The sequence below is a fragment of the Myodes glareolus genome, chromosome 4, assembly GCF_982192425.1.
Source record: "Myodes glareolus chromosome 4, mMyoGla1.1, whole genome shotgun sequence".
NCBI classification, from domain to species: domain Eukaryota; kingdom Metazoa; phylum Chordata; class Mammalia; order Rodentia; family Cricetidae; genus Myodes; species Myodes glareolus.
The window spans coordinates 87,267,641-87,281,156 of record NC_142029.1 but is presented as its reverse complement, the minus strand read 5'-3'; the positions used below and the strand labels follow the sequence as shown (position 1 = coordinate 87,281,156).

The 13,516-nt window shown below is 35.4% G+C and overlaps 2 protein-coding genes across 2 annotated transcripts; both read left to right on the top strand.

The window, feature by feature from the left end:
* The first annotated feature begins 1,775 nt into the window (after positions 1-1,775).
* LOC125389010 (olfactory receptor 8C8-like) lies at positions 1,776-2,732 on the top strand. The gene has a single exon (XM_048417406.2). It carries the CDS (start codon positions 1,782-1,784, stop codon positions 2,730-2,732), a length of 951 nt encoding a protein of 316 aa, XP_048273363.2. The 5' UTR covers positions 1,776-1,781.
* Positions 2,733-12,300: 9,568 nt separating this feature from the next.
* On the top strand, positions 12,301-13,266 carry LOC125388977 (olfactory receptor 8C8-like). Its single transcript, XM_048417375.2, has one exon. It carries the CDS (start codon positions 12,307-12,309, stop codon positions 13,264-13,266), a length of 960 nt encoding a protein of 319 aa, XP_048273332.2. The 5' UTR covers positions 12,301-12,306.
* Positions 13,267-13,516: the final 250 nt, after the last annotated feature.

Here is a 13,516-nt window from a genome sequence, read left to right as displayed (position 1 = left end):
GATTTGCATTTTTCCTGATGGCTAAGGAGTGCAAATATTTTTCAAATATTTCTTAGCAATTTACAATTCTTTATTAAGGACTGGATTTTCAATTTATTTGCTCATTTTGTCATTTTACTTGTTTACTGGTTGCAACAATAGGGATCAAAATAAGGGTCTTGTGTTTTCTAGGCAAGCACCCTTTTAAGTTACTTCATTTCCAACTCACACTTGTTCATTTGCTAAGAGACTTATTATGCATTTTTTAGGATTTTTATTCTTTATATTTGAATATTTGTATACTATCGGATAAATAGCTGCCAAACATTTTCCTTTCATTCTGAATGCTCTGTCTTTCATCCATTAACTATTTTTCTTGTGCAGAAGCATTCTTGTTTTATGTAATTTCATTTATCAATTTTATTGCTTTCTGTACTATCAGAGTCTTATTCAGAATATTATTGACTGTGTTCAACTCTTGAAGCATTTTCACTAGTGATTTCAAAATGTCAGGTCTCATTCTAAGGACTTTAGTAACTTTTTGAATTGGTTTTTGCAGAGGAAGAGATGGGAATCTAGTTCCACATTCTATATGTGGATATCCAGTTTTGCCAACAGCATTTCTTGAAGATGCTATCTTCTTCATTATAAAATGAGATCCATTTTGTTGAAACTTAGAGGACTACTGATGTGTACACTAATCTATCTTTTATGAACCATATTTCATAGCTACCACAGATGAATATGAAGCTACAAATATAAATAAAGTTAGGAGAAGTTAAGTAACCTTTGGGTAGCTTCATAGTAAGAAAGTTCACAATATGGATTTAAACTGAAATGGACTTAAAGTGCCTTATCTGTTATTTAATCTATTTTTTACAAACTTTCCTCTGTTGACTGTTAAAGTATTGTATATTTGTTAATTAAGCCTAAAGGTATTATAGGAAATCCTCAGATATGGCAGACTATTATACCCTTGATTTTCCTCTCGTAGATTTGTTCATATACAGTGAAAATTCCCAAAGGAAAACACACAGCTCTGCCCTGAGAACTAGGCACTCCTAGAGGGAAACTACAAATTGAGTAGACTTTAAATCCCCAGAGATTCAACATTAGATTTAGGATTTCTATTGTAAATAGACTGAGAAAGTTCTATCATCCTGGGGTTTATGCAACCTGGAAGGAAATTATAAAGGTGAGAATAATTTTCTGTGCTGATCCATTCAGTAGACTGTAATTTGAATGCGGTGATGTTTACAACTTCTTATAATTTTTTTCTGTCATGTAAGTAATAAAAATCTAGATAAATTCTCAAGTACAAATTATGTCATTTTACTGAGTGTATGGTTTCAATAAGGTCTGGATCTGCTCTGATTCTGATGTGTTAACAAATTTATCATCAGAAACTCAGACTCTTCAGGATATTGGGAAAGAAGGACCCTTGTGCTTCAACAACAGTGAAGCATCCTGAACAAAGGTAAGCCCTGAATCATCCATGTTTTGATAATTTCCTTTGAACTACAAAGCAATATAAATCATGGATTGCTTCTTTTAGTCCAAAACATTAGTGGAGGCTAAAGAATGGTGAAATGTTCAGCAACATTCCTATCAGCATTACCTTAGGACTGAGTCCCTGATTGTGGGGAGGAGTTTGAGAAAAAGTGGTAGCCATGCTTTTTGGATGTCTTGCTATGTCTTTAGATAAGCCTGAGATCAGAAACAATGAACTTCAGCTGTCTCTCTGACATCATGATGCAAAGATCCTTGCTAAGGTCACCTGGTTCTGATTGATTTTCCTACAGATGCCTCATGTAAAGCAAATGGATATGGAAAATGACTCTTCAGTGACTGAGTTCATTTTTATAGGATTAACAGACCAGCCAGAGCTCCAGCTGCCCCTGTTTGTCCTGTTCTTTGTGAACTACACAGCCACTGTGGTGGGAAACTTGAGTTTAATGAGTCTCATCTGTCTGAATTCTCATCTTCACACACCAATGTACTTTTTTATCCTCAACTTGTCCCTCATTGACTTCTGTTATTCTTCTGTTTTTACCCCCAAAACGCTGTTGAGCTTTGTCTCAGAAATCAACACCATCTCCTTCCAAGGATGCATGGCTCAACTATTTTTTTTCTGCCTTTTTGTTAATTCTGAGTGCTTCGTACTGACAGCCATGGCCTATGATAGGTATGTGGCCATTTGTAGGCCCCTGTTGTACACAGTAGTCATGTCTCCCGGGGCTTGTTCCCTGCTAATGCTTGCTTCATACTTGATAGGGCTCTCTAGTGCTATTGTGCACACAGGATGTATTATCAGACTCAGGTTTTGTGATTCAAAAATCATCAACCACTACATGTGTGACACATTCCCACTCCTGGAGCTCTCCTGTGGGAGCAGTCATGCCAATGAGCTTGTGAGTTCTGTTTCCGTGGCTGTAGTTATTGTTGGTACTGGCATCATTATTATGTCCTCCTATGCTTTGATTCTTGTTAATATTATTCATTTGTCATCATCTAAGGGTTTGTCTAAAGCCATGAGCACATGTAGTTCTCACATAATAACTGTTGCCCTGTTCTATGGATTTGGTCTACTGGCTCATATCATGCCATCATCTGCTGAGTCTGTGGTTCAGAGGAAATTTTTTTCAGTAGTTTATACTTTTGTTCTGCCTTTGCTAAACCCACTCATTTACAGCCTCAGGAACAAGGATGTCAAACTTGCTGTGAAGAGAACATTGAAGAGAATCACAGTCTAAGTGAACTCTCTGGGATGCTGATATCCGCCATATCTCCAGTTTAGCTCTTTCTCTTCACTTTTCAGCCCTATCAACCTCCTTCTATGATATACTTTTCCTTTTCTTTATTTTTCTTTCTATAATAGTTTTAGAGTAAAACAGGAATAATACTACTCTAATAATTTCCTCTTTCAACATGAAATGTGGTTATATTTTTTCATTTCTATGCATTGAATGGAGTTACAGTTGTGTAGGCTTATTCATGATCTGGAGATGTTTCTTGTGAGAACGTGAATGTATTGTATTCTTGTACACTGTATTAGATAGAGACTCTGGGAGGATATCTTTTTGCATTTTTCTATTATTTATTTATTTAGTTAATGTGATATTTCATTATTATATTTGCATCATTTTTAACTCACTCTCCTTCTTCAAACTTGCCCTGTTTCCACACCTCTGTCTCAAATTTGTGACCTCTACTTTAATTTAATATATACATACATCGCAATATATATTTGATATGTACTTCATTTATTTAGAGTTATTTATTTATATACTTTTAGGGCAACTGTTCAGGATCAGATAGTATATTAGAAAGCTCATCCTTGGAGAACATTGAGTTCTTTTCTCAGAAACTATTTATTGCCTATAGCTCTTCTTCTAGGTGTGGGCCTTGTGAGGTTTCCCCTATCCACATTGTCATGTCAACTGTTCCTATCATTGTTGTGCAGGTCTTGTTTAGGTTCTTTCTTGTTACTTACTTTACATCTCTGTCCCAGGGCCCTAAGCTAATCCTGTTTGGGTCTTTAGCACTTCACAATTGTTGTCTTTATTCTAATGTTTTATTTTTAATATATATTTCATTTTGTGTGTATGGGTGCATTTTCTGCATATATGTCTATTCACCTTGTCTAGACCTACTGCCTATGGTGTTCAGAAAAGGTTGTCAGATATCCTGGAATTGGATTTACAGGCAACTGTGAGACTCCATGTGGGTACTGGAGACTGAATTTGGGTCTTCTTCAAGAGCAGCAAAGGTACTTTACTGCTGTATCCACCCATTCCTTCCCTCTTACTTTTTCAGACAGCGTCTCTCACTGGAGCTGAAGTTTACCTATTCAGTGGCCAAATGCTAACAAGAAGCAATCTGAAAGAGGATGAGTTTATTTCAGGTTAAAGTTCAAGAGGATTCAGTCTATGATGGTAGAGAAGGCATGATGTCAGAAGTGTGAGGTGGTTTGTCACAGGGCATCTTCAGTCAGGAAGCCGAGCCAGATTAAAAAACTCTAAAGTCTGCTCACAAGAACTCAATTCTTCTAGCAAGTCTGTATTTCCCAAACTTTCTACAACATTCCAAAACAACACTGCTAGTTACAGTGTCCAAGTGCTGAAAAACACAAACCTGTGATTGATAAATCACACAAAACATCTATAAGAATTATGTTGTCTTAATTATTTTGACTTATGCTAGTGTGTTGGATACTTTCTCACCTAGGAGTATATTATTTCTTTGATTCTTTTCATTATCTATATTCTTTCATGAAGTGTTTAATGTTCAAGTAAGACTAGTTGTATTAGGATTGTTGTGTCATTCCCTCCCAATTTGCCAGAATGACTTAGCAGGTAGCTTCTCACCCCATGTAGTTAGGCTTTATCGTGTAATCTCCAGCACATTCCTGAGAATAGAAAGCTAATTTTGGAATCAGAAATAGTAAGAAATAAGCCCATAATGAAAGTGTTCAGTAATAATTAAAATAATCATACATTTATATTATTAATGTTATAGAATATAGAGAGTATTATGTATACTAGGATATTAATAAGGGCAGTAATGTACAAAAATTAAGAAGAGTAAGACAAAGAATTGATATAAGAGAAATGGAGAAACACAGAGAAAGGAAAGATTAGTAGAAAGTGGAATTTGGATATCATTATGGTAAATGGAGTTTAAAGTTTATTAATTAGATGATGAGGTATTTTACTACACTAAGAGAATAACACTTACTCCTACCTTTGACCCACTCTTAATTGAATTTCTTCACTTCAACATCCATAGCTGTGAGCAGAAATAACATTCTGTCTACCCTGCCGAAGGCACCCTTGATGTTTTGTTTTAATTAAACAGTATGATTCCCCTGGTATACACCAGTTCTAAGTCAGCTGCTAGGCTCTGTCCACAAGGGAAAAAGACCAAGTAGCATAAATAAAGACCTATTATACTTATACCTGACTTAAAAATGTCAGAGGTGCTTGGACAAATGTACTGAAGACCGGAGAGACCATAGACACCAGTCCAGACTGCTATATCCAGCAAAATTCTTAGTCACCATAGAATCAAAATAATATAGAGCTGGGCTGTGGTGGCACATGCTTTTAATCCCAGCACTCAGGAGGTAGAGGCAGGTGGATATCTGTGACTTCGAGGCCAGCCTGGTCTACAGACTCCAAAACTATGCAAAGAAACTCTTTCTCAAAAAAAAACATAAATAAATAAAGAAATTCCACAATAAACTCAAATTCAAAAAAAAATCTCTCACAAATGCAGCCTTACAGAAGTTATTAGAAGGAAAAGATAAACCTAAAGAGCTTAACTATAGCCTTGTTAATGCAGGGAATAAATAATCTCGTGCCATCAAAATCAAAAGAAGAGAAGCACACATACACACACACACACACATAAACAAACACCAGTACCACTAACACCAACAAAATTGTAAGAATCAGTAAGCATCAAGCATTGACACCTTTTGAAATCAATGGACCCAATTCCCCCCAAAAAAACACAGACTAAGAAAATGGATGTGAAAACTGGGTCTATACTGTGGCATCCAAGAGATGTACCTCAACGTCAAGAACATATATCACCTCAGGCTAGAAGGTTAGTAAAATATATTCCAAGCAAGAAATGCTTAGAGCAATCTGGTATAGCTATTTTGATACTTAACGAAATAGAATTTAAACCAAGATTAATCAGTAGAGAAAGGAAAGGGCACTACATTCTCATCAAAGGGAAAATTTCCACTTGGGATATTACAATTCTTAACATCTATGATTCCAAAACAAGGACAGTCTAGTTTATAAAAGGCACACTACTATAACTTTAGTTACATATTGACCCTCACACACTGAGGAGAATGGGAGAGTTCAAAACCCCACCATCATCAGTAGATAGGTGGTTCGGATAAAAACGAAACAGAAAAATGCTGGAGATAGATGACATTACCTAAAAGAACCTAGCAGATATTTACACAGTATTTCATCTAAACACAAAAGAATATGCCTTTTTCTTTGTATCTTCTGGAACTTTGTCTAAAATTGCCTATATGCAGAAACAGGCAAATCTTAGAAGCTATAATAAGTTGAAATAAGTCCCTGCATCCTATAAAAGAACCACAGGTTAAAACTGCATACAAAAAGAACAGAAACCACAGAAAGTTTAGAAACTTAAGGAAAACGAAAAACTCTCTGCTGAATAAAAAATGGGTAATAACAGATATAAAGAATTTCCAGAATACAGTGAAAATGAACGCACAGCATACTCAAACTTATGGAACACAGTAAAGGGGGGTTTAGTAGGAAAGTTCATAGCACTAGCTGCCAACATATAAAAACTGAAGAGATCTAATAGTATCAACTTAATATGACACCTGAAAACTCTAGAACAAAAAGAATAAACAACATCCAAGAAGAGTAAACAGCAAGAAATAAACTAAGGGCAGGTATCAATAAAATAGAAACAAAGGAAAAGTATAAACTATCAATGAAACAAAGAAAAAAATCAACGAGATAGACAAACTCTTATCCAAACTAACTAAAAAATAGATAAGAATATCCAAATTAATAAAATCAGAAAAAGGGGCATAAAAAACAGACATTGAAATCCAGAGTATCATAAGGATATAAGTATAAAAATCTGTTGTTCAATACATTGGAAAATATAAAAGAAATGGATAATTTCCTCTATAGGTACCACTTACTGAAGTAAAATCAAGATCAAATAAAGTTTAAATAAAGCTCTCTAGTGAAATAGAGGCAGTCATTAAAAGTCTCCCAAACAAAGAAAGTCAGGGGCCAGATGGTTTTACAAGACAGTTCTACCAGACTTTCAAAGAAGAACTGAAAAAAAAAAAAAGATAATCTCATCAGATACAGTAAAGTCCTATGGTAAAATCTAACACTCTTTCATGATTAAAACCAAAGCTAAACAAAACCTGGAACTGATTTGTGGTAAAGAAATGTACTTAGACAGAATATAGTTTATGTCAAATTCATAGTCAACATTAATATAAATGAAGAGAAAACTCAAATAATTCCACTAAAATCAGGAGTAAGACAAGATTGTTCACTCTCTCTATGTCTATTCAATACAGTAATTGAATAATAAGACAAATGAAGAAGCATAAGGAGATACAAACTATAAAGGAAGAAATCAAAGAATCCATATTTTCAAATAATATAATAATATACATAAAACCCTAAAAATTCCAATGGGAACTCCTACAGCTGACAAACACTTTCATAAAGGTAGCTGGACACAAAATTAGCTCACAAAACTCAGTATACCTTTTATATAAAGATGACAAACTTACTGAGAAAGAAATCAGACAAACAATACCTTTCACAATAGTCTCAAAAAATACGAAATCTGTTGGATAAGTCTAACCAAGCAAAAAGTAGAAGTTGTTGAAGAAGACATTAGGAAATGAAATGATCCCCCGTACTCATGAACTGATAGTATTAACAGTAAAAATGGCAATCTTAAAAAAATGAAAGACAAAAAAATGCCCCCAAAACAAAACAAAATCCAATTTACAGATTCAGAATTCCAACACAATTATTCATAGAAATTGAAAGAAAAATTCTTGGCGTTATCTGGGCAATCAGAGAACTCAGTATAGCTAAAACAAGCCTGAGCAATAAAAGAACAGTTAAAGGTCTCTTCATTCTAGATTTTAAGTTGTATCGGAGAGCTACAATAATAAAAAGCACAGTGTATTGTCATAAAACAGACATGTTGATCAATAGGACAGGGTTAAAGACCTGACACAAGTCCACATACATATCTACCTGATTTTTGATAAATAAGTCAGAAATACACACTGAAAAAAAGACAGCATTTTCAACAAATGATGCTGGTAAAACTGGTTGCCTACATGTAGAAAAATGCAAATAGATCAATACTTATCCATCACAATACTCAACTCCACGTGTATCAAATAACTTAACATTAAAACAATATGCACTGAAACTATAAAAGAGAAAGTATCAAATTGCTTTGAACTCATTGGCACGGGAAAGACTTTATGAGATGGATGAAGATAGCACAAACACCAAAATCAGCAATTAAATAAGTGGGGCATTGTGAAACTGAAAAGTAAGGCCAACGACACAGTCATTGAGACAAAGTGGTAGCCTACAGAATGGGAAAAGACTTTTATCCAATCCATATCAGGGAGAGGACTAATATCCAAAATATATAAAGAACTCAAGAAACTAGATACCAAAAACCAATAAATCCAGTTAAAATTGGAGTACATATCTAAACAGAATTCTCCAGTGAGGAAACTCAAATGCCTGATAAACACTTAACAAAATGTTCAATATTCTTAGTCACCAGAGAAAAACAATTCAAAGCTAATTTGAGATTCCATTTTGCACCTGTCAGGATGGCTAAGCTCATATCTCAAGTGACAGGTCATGCTGTTCAGAATGTAGAACAAGAGAAACACTGCTCTATCTTTTCTGGGATTTCAAACTTGTAAAGCCACATCAGAAGTCAGTATGGTGGTTTCTCACAAATTTAAGAATTTATCTACATCAAGATTCAGCTATACCACCCTTTAGCATACACCCAAGGGATAAATCATCCTACCACAGGGACACTTGCTCAACCTTGTTTATTGCAGCTTTATTCACAGTAGCCAGAAATGAAAACAGTCTGTCTACATGTCTCTCAGCAGAAGAATGGATAAAGAAAATATGATACATTTACAAAATGGACTGTTACTCAGCAGTTAAAAAATGGCACCATGAAATTATCTAGGAAATGATTACACCTAGAAAAAATTACTACCACTGAGATTGACCTAGATTCAGAAAGATAAATATGCTATGCATTTGTTTTTATCTGGGTATTAGCTATTAAATCAAGTATAACTGAACTACAAGCCACAGACCCAGAGAGGTTAGGTATAGAGGAAGCAAAGGGGTGCCATGTAGATCTTCTTGGGAGGAAGAAATAGTGTGGGTTTATAGGTGGATTAGGGGAGGGTCATCAGGAATTGTGGGGTGAGGCTTATGGGAAGGGGAGATGTGCTTGAAGGAGGGAATGTGGGGAAGAGACAGCTGTAATTGAGGAACATTTAATGAGTGATATGTAAACCTAGTGCAGTAGACAATTCCAAAAAAAATAAGTGAAAGAGATTGTAGTGAAGGCTCCAAATAATGAGGGAGATAGAATTACAACTGCCTATTTCTTGGTGCCAAATAAAGTTTTCTGTTGTGAGACTGGATGACATACAACTGTGTTTTTGGTCAAAAAGGACCCATGAAAATCTCAGAACAAATCAAGTTGTGGCCACAACAATAGTTTACCCTCCACAAAGTGAACTGAAAAGCTCCATTGTTGAAGGCAACACAAATACTACTCTTTTAATGTGAAGAAGGAGAGCTTGCACCCACATAGAACTTTCGGCCGTATTCTCTAGTGTCTTTAGGATGGGAAGGTACTTTTCTGGCTAATAAATAATAAACCTAGACACCAATTCAGCCACAAACCTTTGATCTATAATCTGTCCTAACGAAAATATTTGCCAGGAAAATGGCAGCACAATGCTAGCTGGAGTAAATAACTAATTCTGGTTTTGATTTAAGGTCTACTTCATCAGTTGGCACCCATACTCAATACTGTTTGTCTGACCATGAACTGGGAATTATAGCTCAGAGGCCTAGGATAAAGTCAAAAAAAAAAGTAAAATAAAATAAATAACTCTTAATGATGTTCTATCATCTAAATGATTTCTTACTGCAGCGGATAGGAGCAGATGAAGGTACCAACAGTCAGTCAGGACACAGTGAGACCTTGGAAGATACAGTTCAATAAGTGACATCTCCATCAAATTTTTCTAATTGGAGCTCAGTGAATTTCATAAATGCAAACCAGAAAGAGTGAAAGAGCCAGAGCAAATGCTGGATGGCAGAACAAGGTCCACTAAATCTACTGAGCAAAATTCACATGAATTAACAGAGACTCAAGCAGCGAGCAAAGTAACAACACAGGTCGTCTGCATACACGTTCTAGCTGCCAGTTTAATATGAAATTCCTGGATGTGTGAAAGAATGCTTCATCGATTCTCATGACTATATTTGAGGCTCTTTCTTCTTCTGTTTGTTTGCATTATCCAACTTCAATGTGATGTTTTTCTTGTATATCTTTTGTTATAATTGGTTATCGTCTCTTAGAAATGCGTTCTTTTCTATTGCAAGACAGAAAGAGAGTGGATCCAGAGGTGTAGGGAGGTGGGAAGGACCTGGGAGGGAGATGAGGTAAATAAAATTATATTCAGGAAATATGTTTAAAAAGAAAAAGGGAACTTACCTTATATACTCAAAAAATCAGAAAATTGTCATTAATAAGTGAGGCAGTACTGGGAATGTAGTCAGTGGGTAAGAGCTCTTTCTGCCTAAGTGGGATATTAAGAGTTTCGATCCAAAGTACCCCAAAAAATGTGTATGTAATATTAATTAAAAAGCAAATTAGATACACAAATAATTGGTGCACTAATGTTATTTATAGCAAATATAAAATATTGTCTTGGTTGTCAATTAAGGTTGAGTAAGTAACTTTATCATCTCAAAAGCAAAAATAGACAATGATCAATCTACAGGTAGAAAGATAGCACAGGAACCTGCAAATTATATACAATGGGTTAATCTTTGGCTTTCTAATATTTACTGTTTAAGTTTATCCAGGAAAAAAAGGGCTTGGTAATGTTTTAAAAAGTTTGATTTTATATTATCATAAAATCATAGTTATATTAATTACAAAGTATTCACCCTAATGGGACACCATTCTTTGCTACCCAGTTTTTTTCTTAGTCCCATAGAATGTCTTGACTAGATCTAGATGCACTTTCGGTGACAACTAGGTATCTTATTATTGGGAGGAAATATTAACGAGAAAAGGATGGGTTTCAAGAATACTTTTTTCTGCTCTACTTCAAGGTATGGCCCCATAGATATTATCCAATTCAAATTTCAATAGTGCCAAAACTGAGAAAGTTCATTTACCTGAATAAGAATGTAGAATAAAGGGCAGATAAAACTTATCAGCCTCTTTTCATATAAAATAGAGTTCTAATACCTTTTGTAAAACACTGAATCACACAGTGAGATAGCTCTTTTATTTAGCAAAATTACTGTATAATTTTTTGCAGTGCTGAAATTGAACCACAGATTTATTTATTCAGAGTAGAATTCTACACTGACAATATACCAAATCATTTTTATGAGTCTATTTTACAATTATAAATAAAAAACTGTCAGAGAAATCTGCAGTTTTTTAGTTACAAAGTGAGAAATTTGGATTTGAATTTCTATTGACCTGAAATCCTCCTTGTAGGAAAGTTTTCTACAATGTTGTTCATTGGTCTAATGGTTGTTACTATATTCATAAGAAAGTTACATATGTTAAGTGGCCTTGTCCCTGGACATTCTTCTTTCAGAGTTCTACAAAGTATAAAGAGGAGAATGAGAAAGGGGGCCAATCAAAACTCTGCCCTGAATCTCAGGTACCGCTTCTGGGAAATGATATTATCTCTAAGCATCCAGCACTAGTTATGACACTGGATACAAACACAAGCTCAGCTACTTCTACCTTCAAGAACTCATCCAATGGGGGAAGAAGTCCTGCAGCAAAGAGAATAATTTCCTGGATTTCCAATACATTTTCTAAGGAATCTTGGTCTTAAGATGCATATTCTTATTTAAGCCAACTCATTCTTTAGAGATTGATAGAAGATAATGATTTTCTTTTCTATATGTGAAAATAAATTTCTGGTGATTTTTCTCAAATACAGATTAGGTTATGTCCCCCATACTACTTCTAGAGGAGCACGGGCTTGTCTTACTGATGATTATGACCTGATTTATTACTGCTAACTGCACCCTCTCAGGACAGTAAAGAGGAAAACATCATGAGTTCTGGTAGCAGAGAAGGCTCCTGAAAACAAAGGTAAGCAAAAAATAATTTTTTGCTTGACAAATTCCTAAATGTACTTACATACTTCTCTTTTCTGCCCTAATTACTGGTAAGCTCTAGGAAAACCAGGGGGAATAATAATGTTCAGAGACATTGAGGTTCTACATACATGTCTTCTGGAAACATGGAAATAAAATGTGTGTGAGGAAAGAGGAAATGGGGCTTTTTCAGGAACTAAGAAGAACAGTTTTGTTATTTGTATGCCTTATAAGGTTATTTGTATATCCTACTGTATGTTCACTAAACCCTCAAATGAGGAAGCAGCCACTCCAGTTCTTCCTCTGGAATCAAAGATAGGTTACTGGTTAATGTCATTTTTCACTCCTTTTATTACAGATGCAACCAATGAAGCAAATGACTATGAAAAGTAACTCTTCAGTGACTGAGTTCATTTTTATGGGATTAACAGTTCAACCAGGGCTCCAGTTGCCCCTCTTTGTCTTCTTGTTAAACTACATAGCCACTGTGGTGGGAAACCTGAGCTTAATGAATCTCATTTGTTTAAATTCACATCTTCACACTCCCATGTACCTTTTCATCTTCAATCTCTCCTGCATTGATTTCTGTTGTTCATTTGTTTTCACTCCCAAAATGTTGATGAGTTTGGTTTTGAAGAAGAATACCATTTCTTTTACAGGATGCATGAGTCAGATATTTTTCTTCTGCTTATTCTTCTGCTTTTTTGCCAACTCTGAATGTTATGTGTTGACAGTCATGGCCTATGATCGCTGTATGGCCATCTGTCAGCCTCTCCAGTACACAACTGTCATGTCCCCTAAGATCTGCTGTCTCCTGATGTTTGGTTCTTATTTGATGGGTTTTGCTGGGGCCATGGTTCACACAGGGTTTATGATCAGGCTCAGCTTTTGTGATTCTAACATCATCAACCACTACATGTGTGACATCTTCCCTCTCCTCCAGCTCTCCTGCAGTAGCACCTATGTCAATGAGCTCGTGAGTTCTGTTGTAGTTGGAACAATTCTCATTTTATCTAGCATCATTATTTTAGTCTCATATGCTATGATACTTTTCAATATCATTCATAAATCATCAAGTAAGGGTTGGTCCAAAGCCTTGGGCACTTGTGGGTCTCATATCATAACTATTAGTCTCTTCTACAGAACTGGGCTATTAGCTTATGTTCAGCCATCTTCTGCTGAGACTGTGGGCCAAGGTAAATTTTTCTCAGTCTTTTACGCTCATGTGGTTCCCATGCTGAATCCTCTCATTTACAGCCTCAGGAACAAAGATGTCAAAGATGCTGTGAAGAAAACCATGAAGAGAATCACAAGTTGAGTGAACTCTCTACCTTCTTAAATCCTGCCCTACTGCTTTGCTTTGTTCTTCTTTTTTTGTCTTTCTCAATATATTTTTTCTGCTTTTGTCTCATCTCTCTAAAGTCTGGAGATTTCTTATAACCTCTCAGTTTGCCACTATGAGATGCAATTCTGGTATCTATTTTTCCCCACTTGACTTGTTTTCAGTTTAATTATGACTCCACGATGTTGGTCATTATCTACATCAGAACAAGACCCTCTTCTGCTCT

Coding starts and splice junctions, on each gene's coding strand:
- LOC125389010 (XM_048417406.2), top strand. CDS start 1,782: ATGCCTCATGTAAAGCAAATGGATATGGAAAATGACTCTTCAGTGACT.
- LOC125388977 (XM_048417375.2), top strand. CDS start 12,307: ATGCAACCAATGAAGCAAATGACTATGAAAAGTAACTCTTCAGTGACT.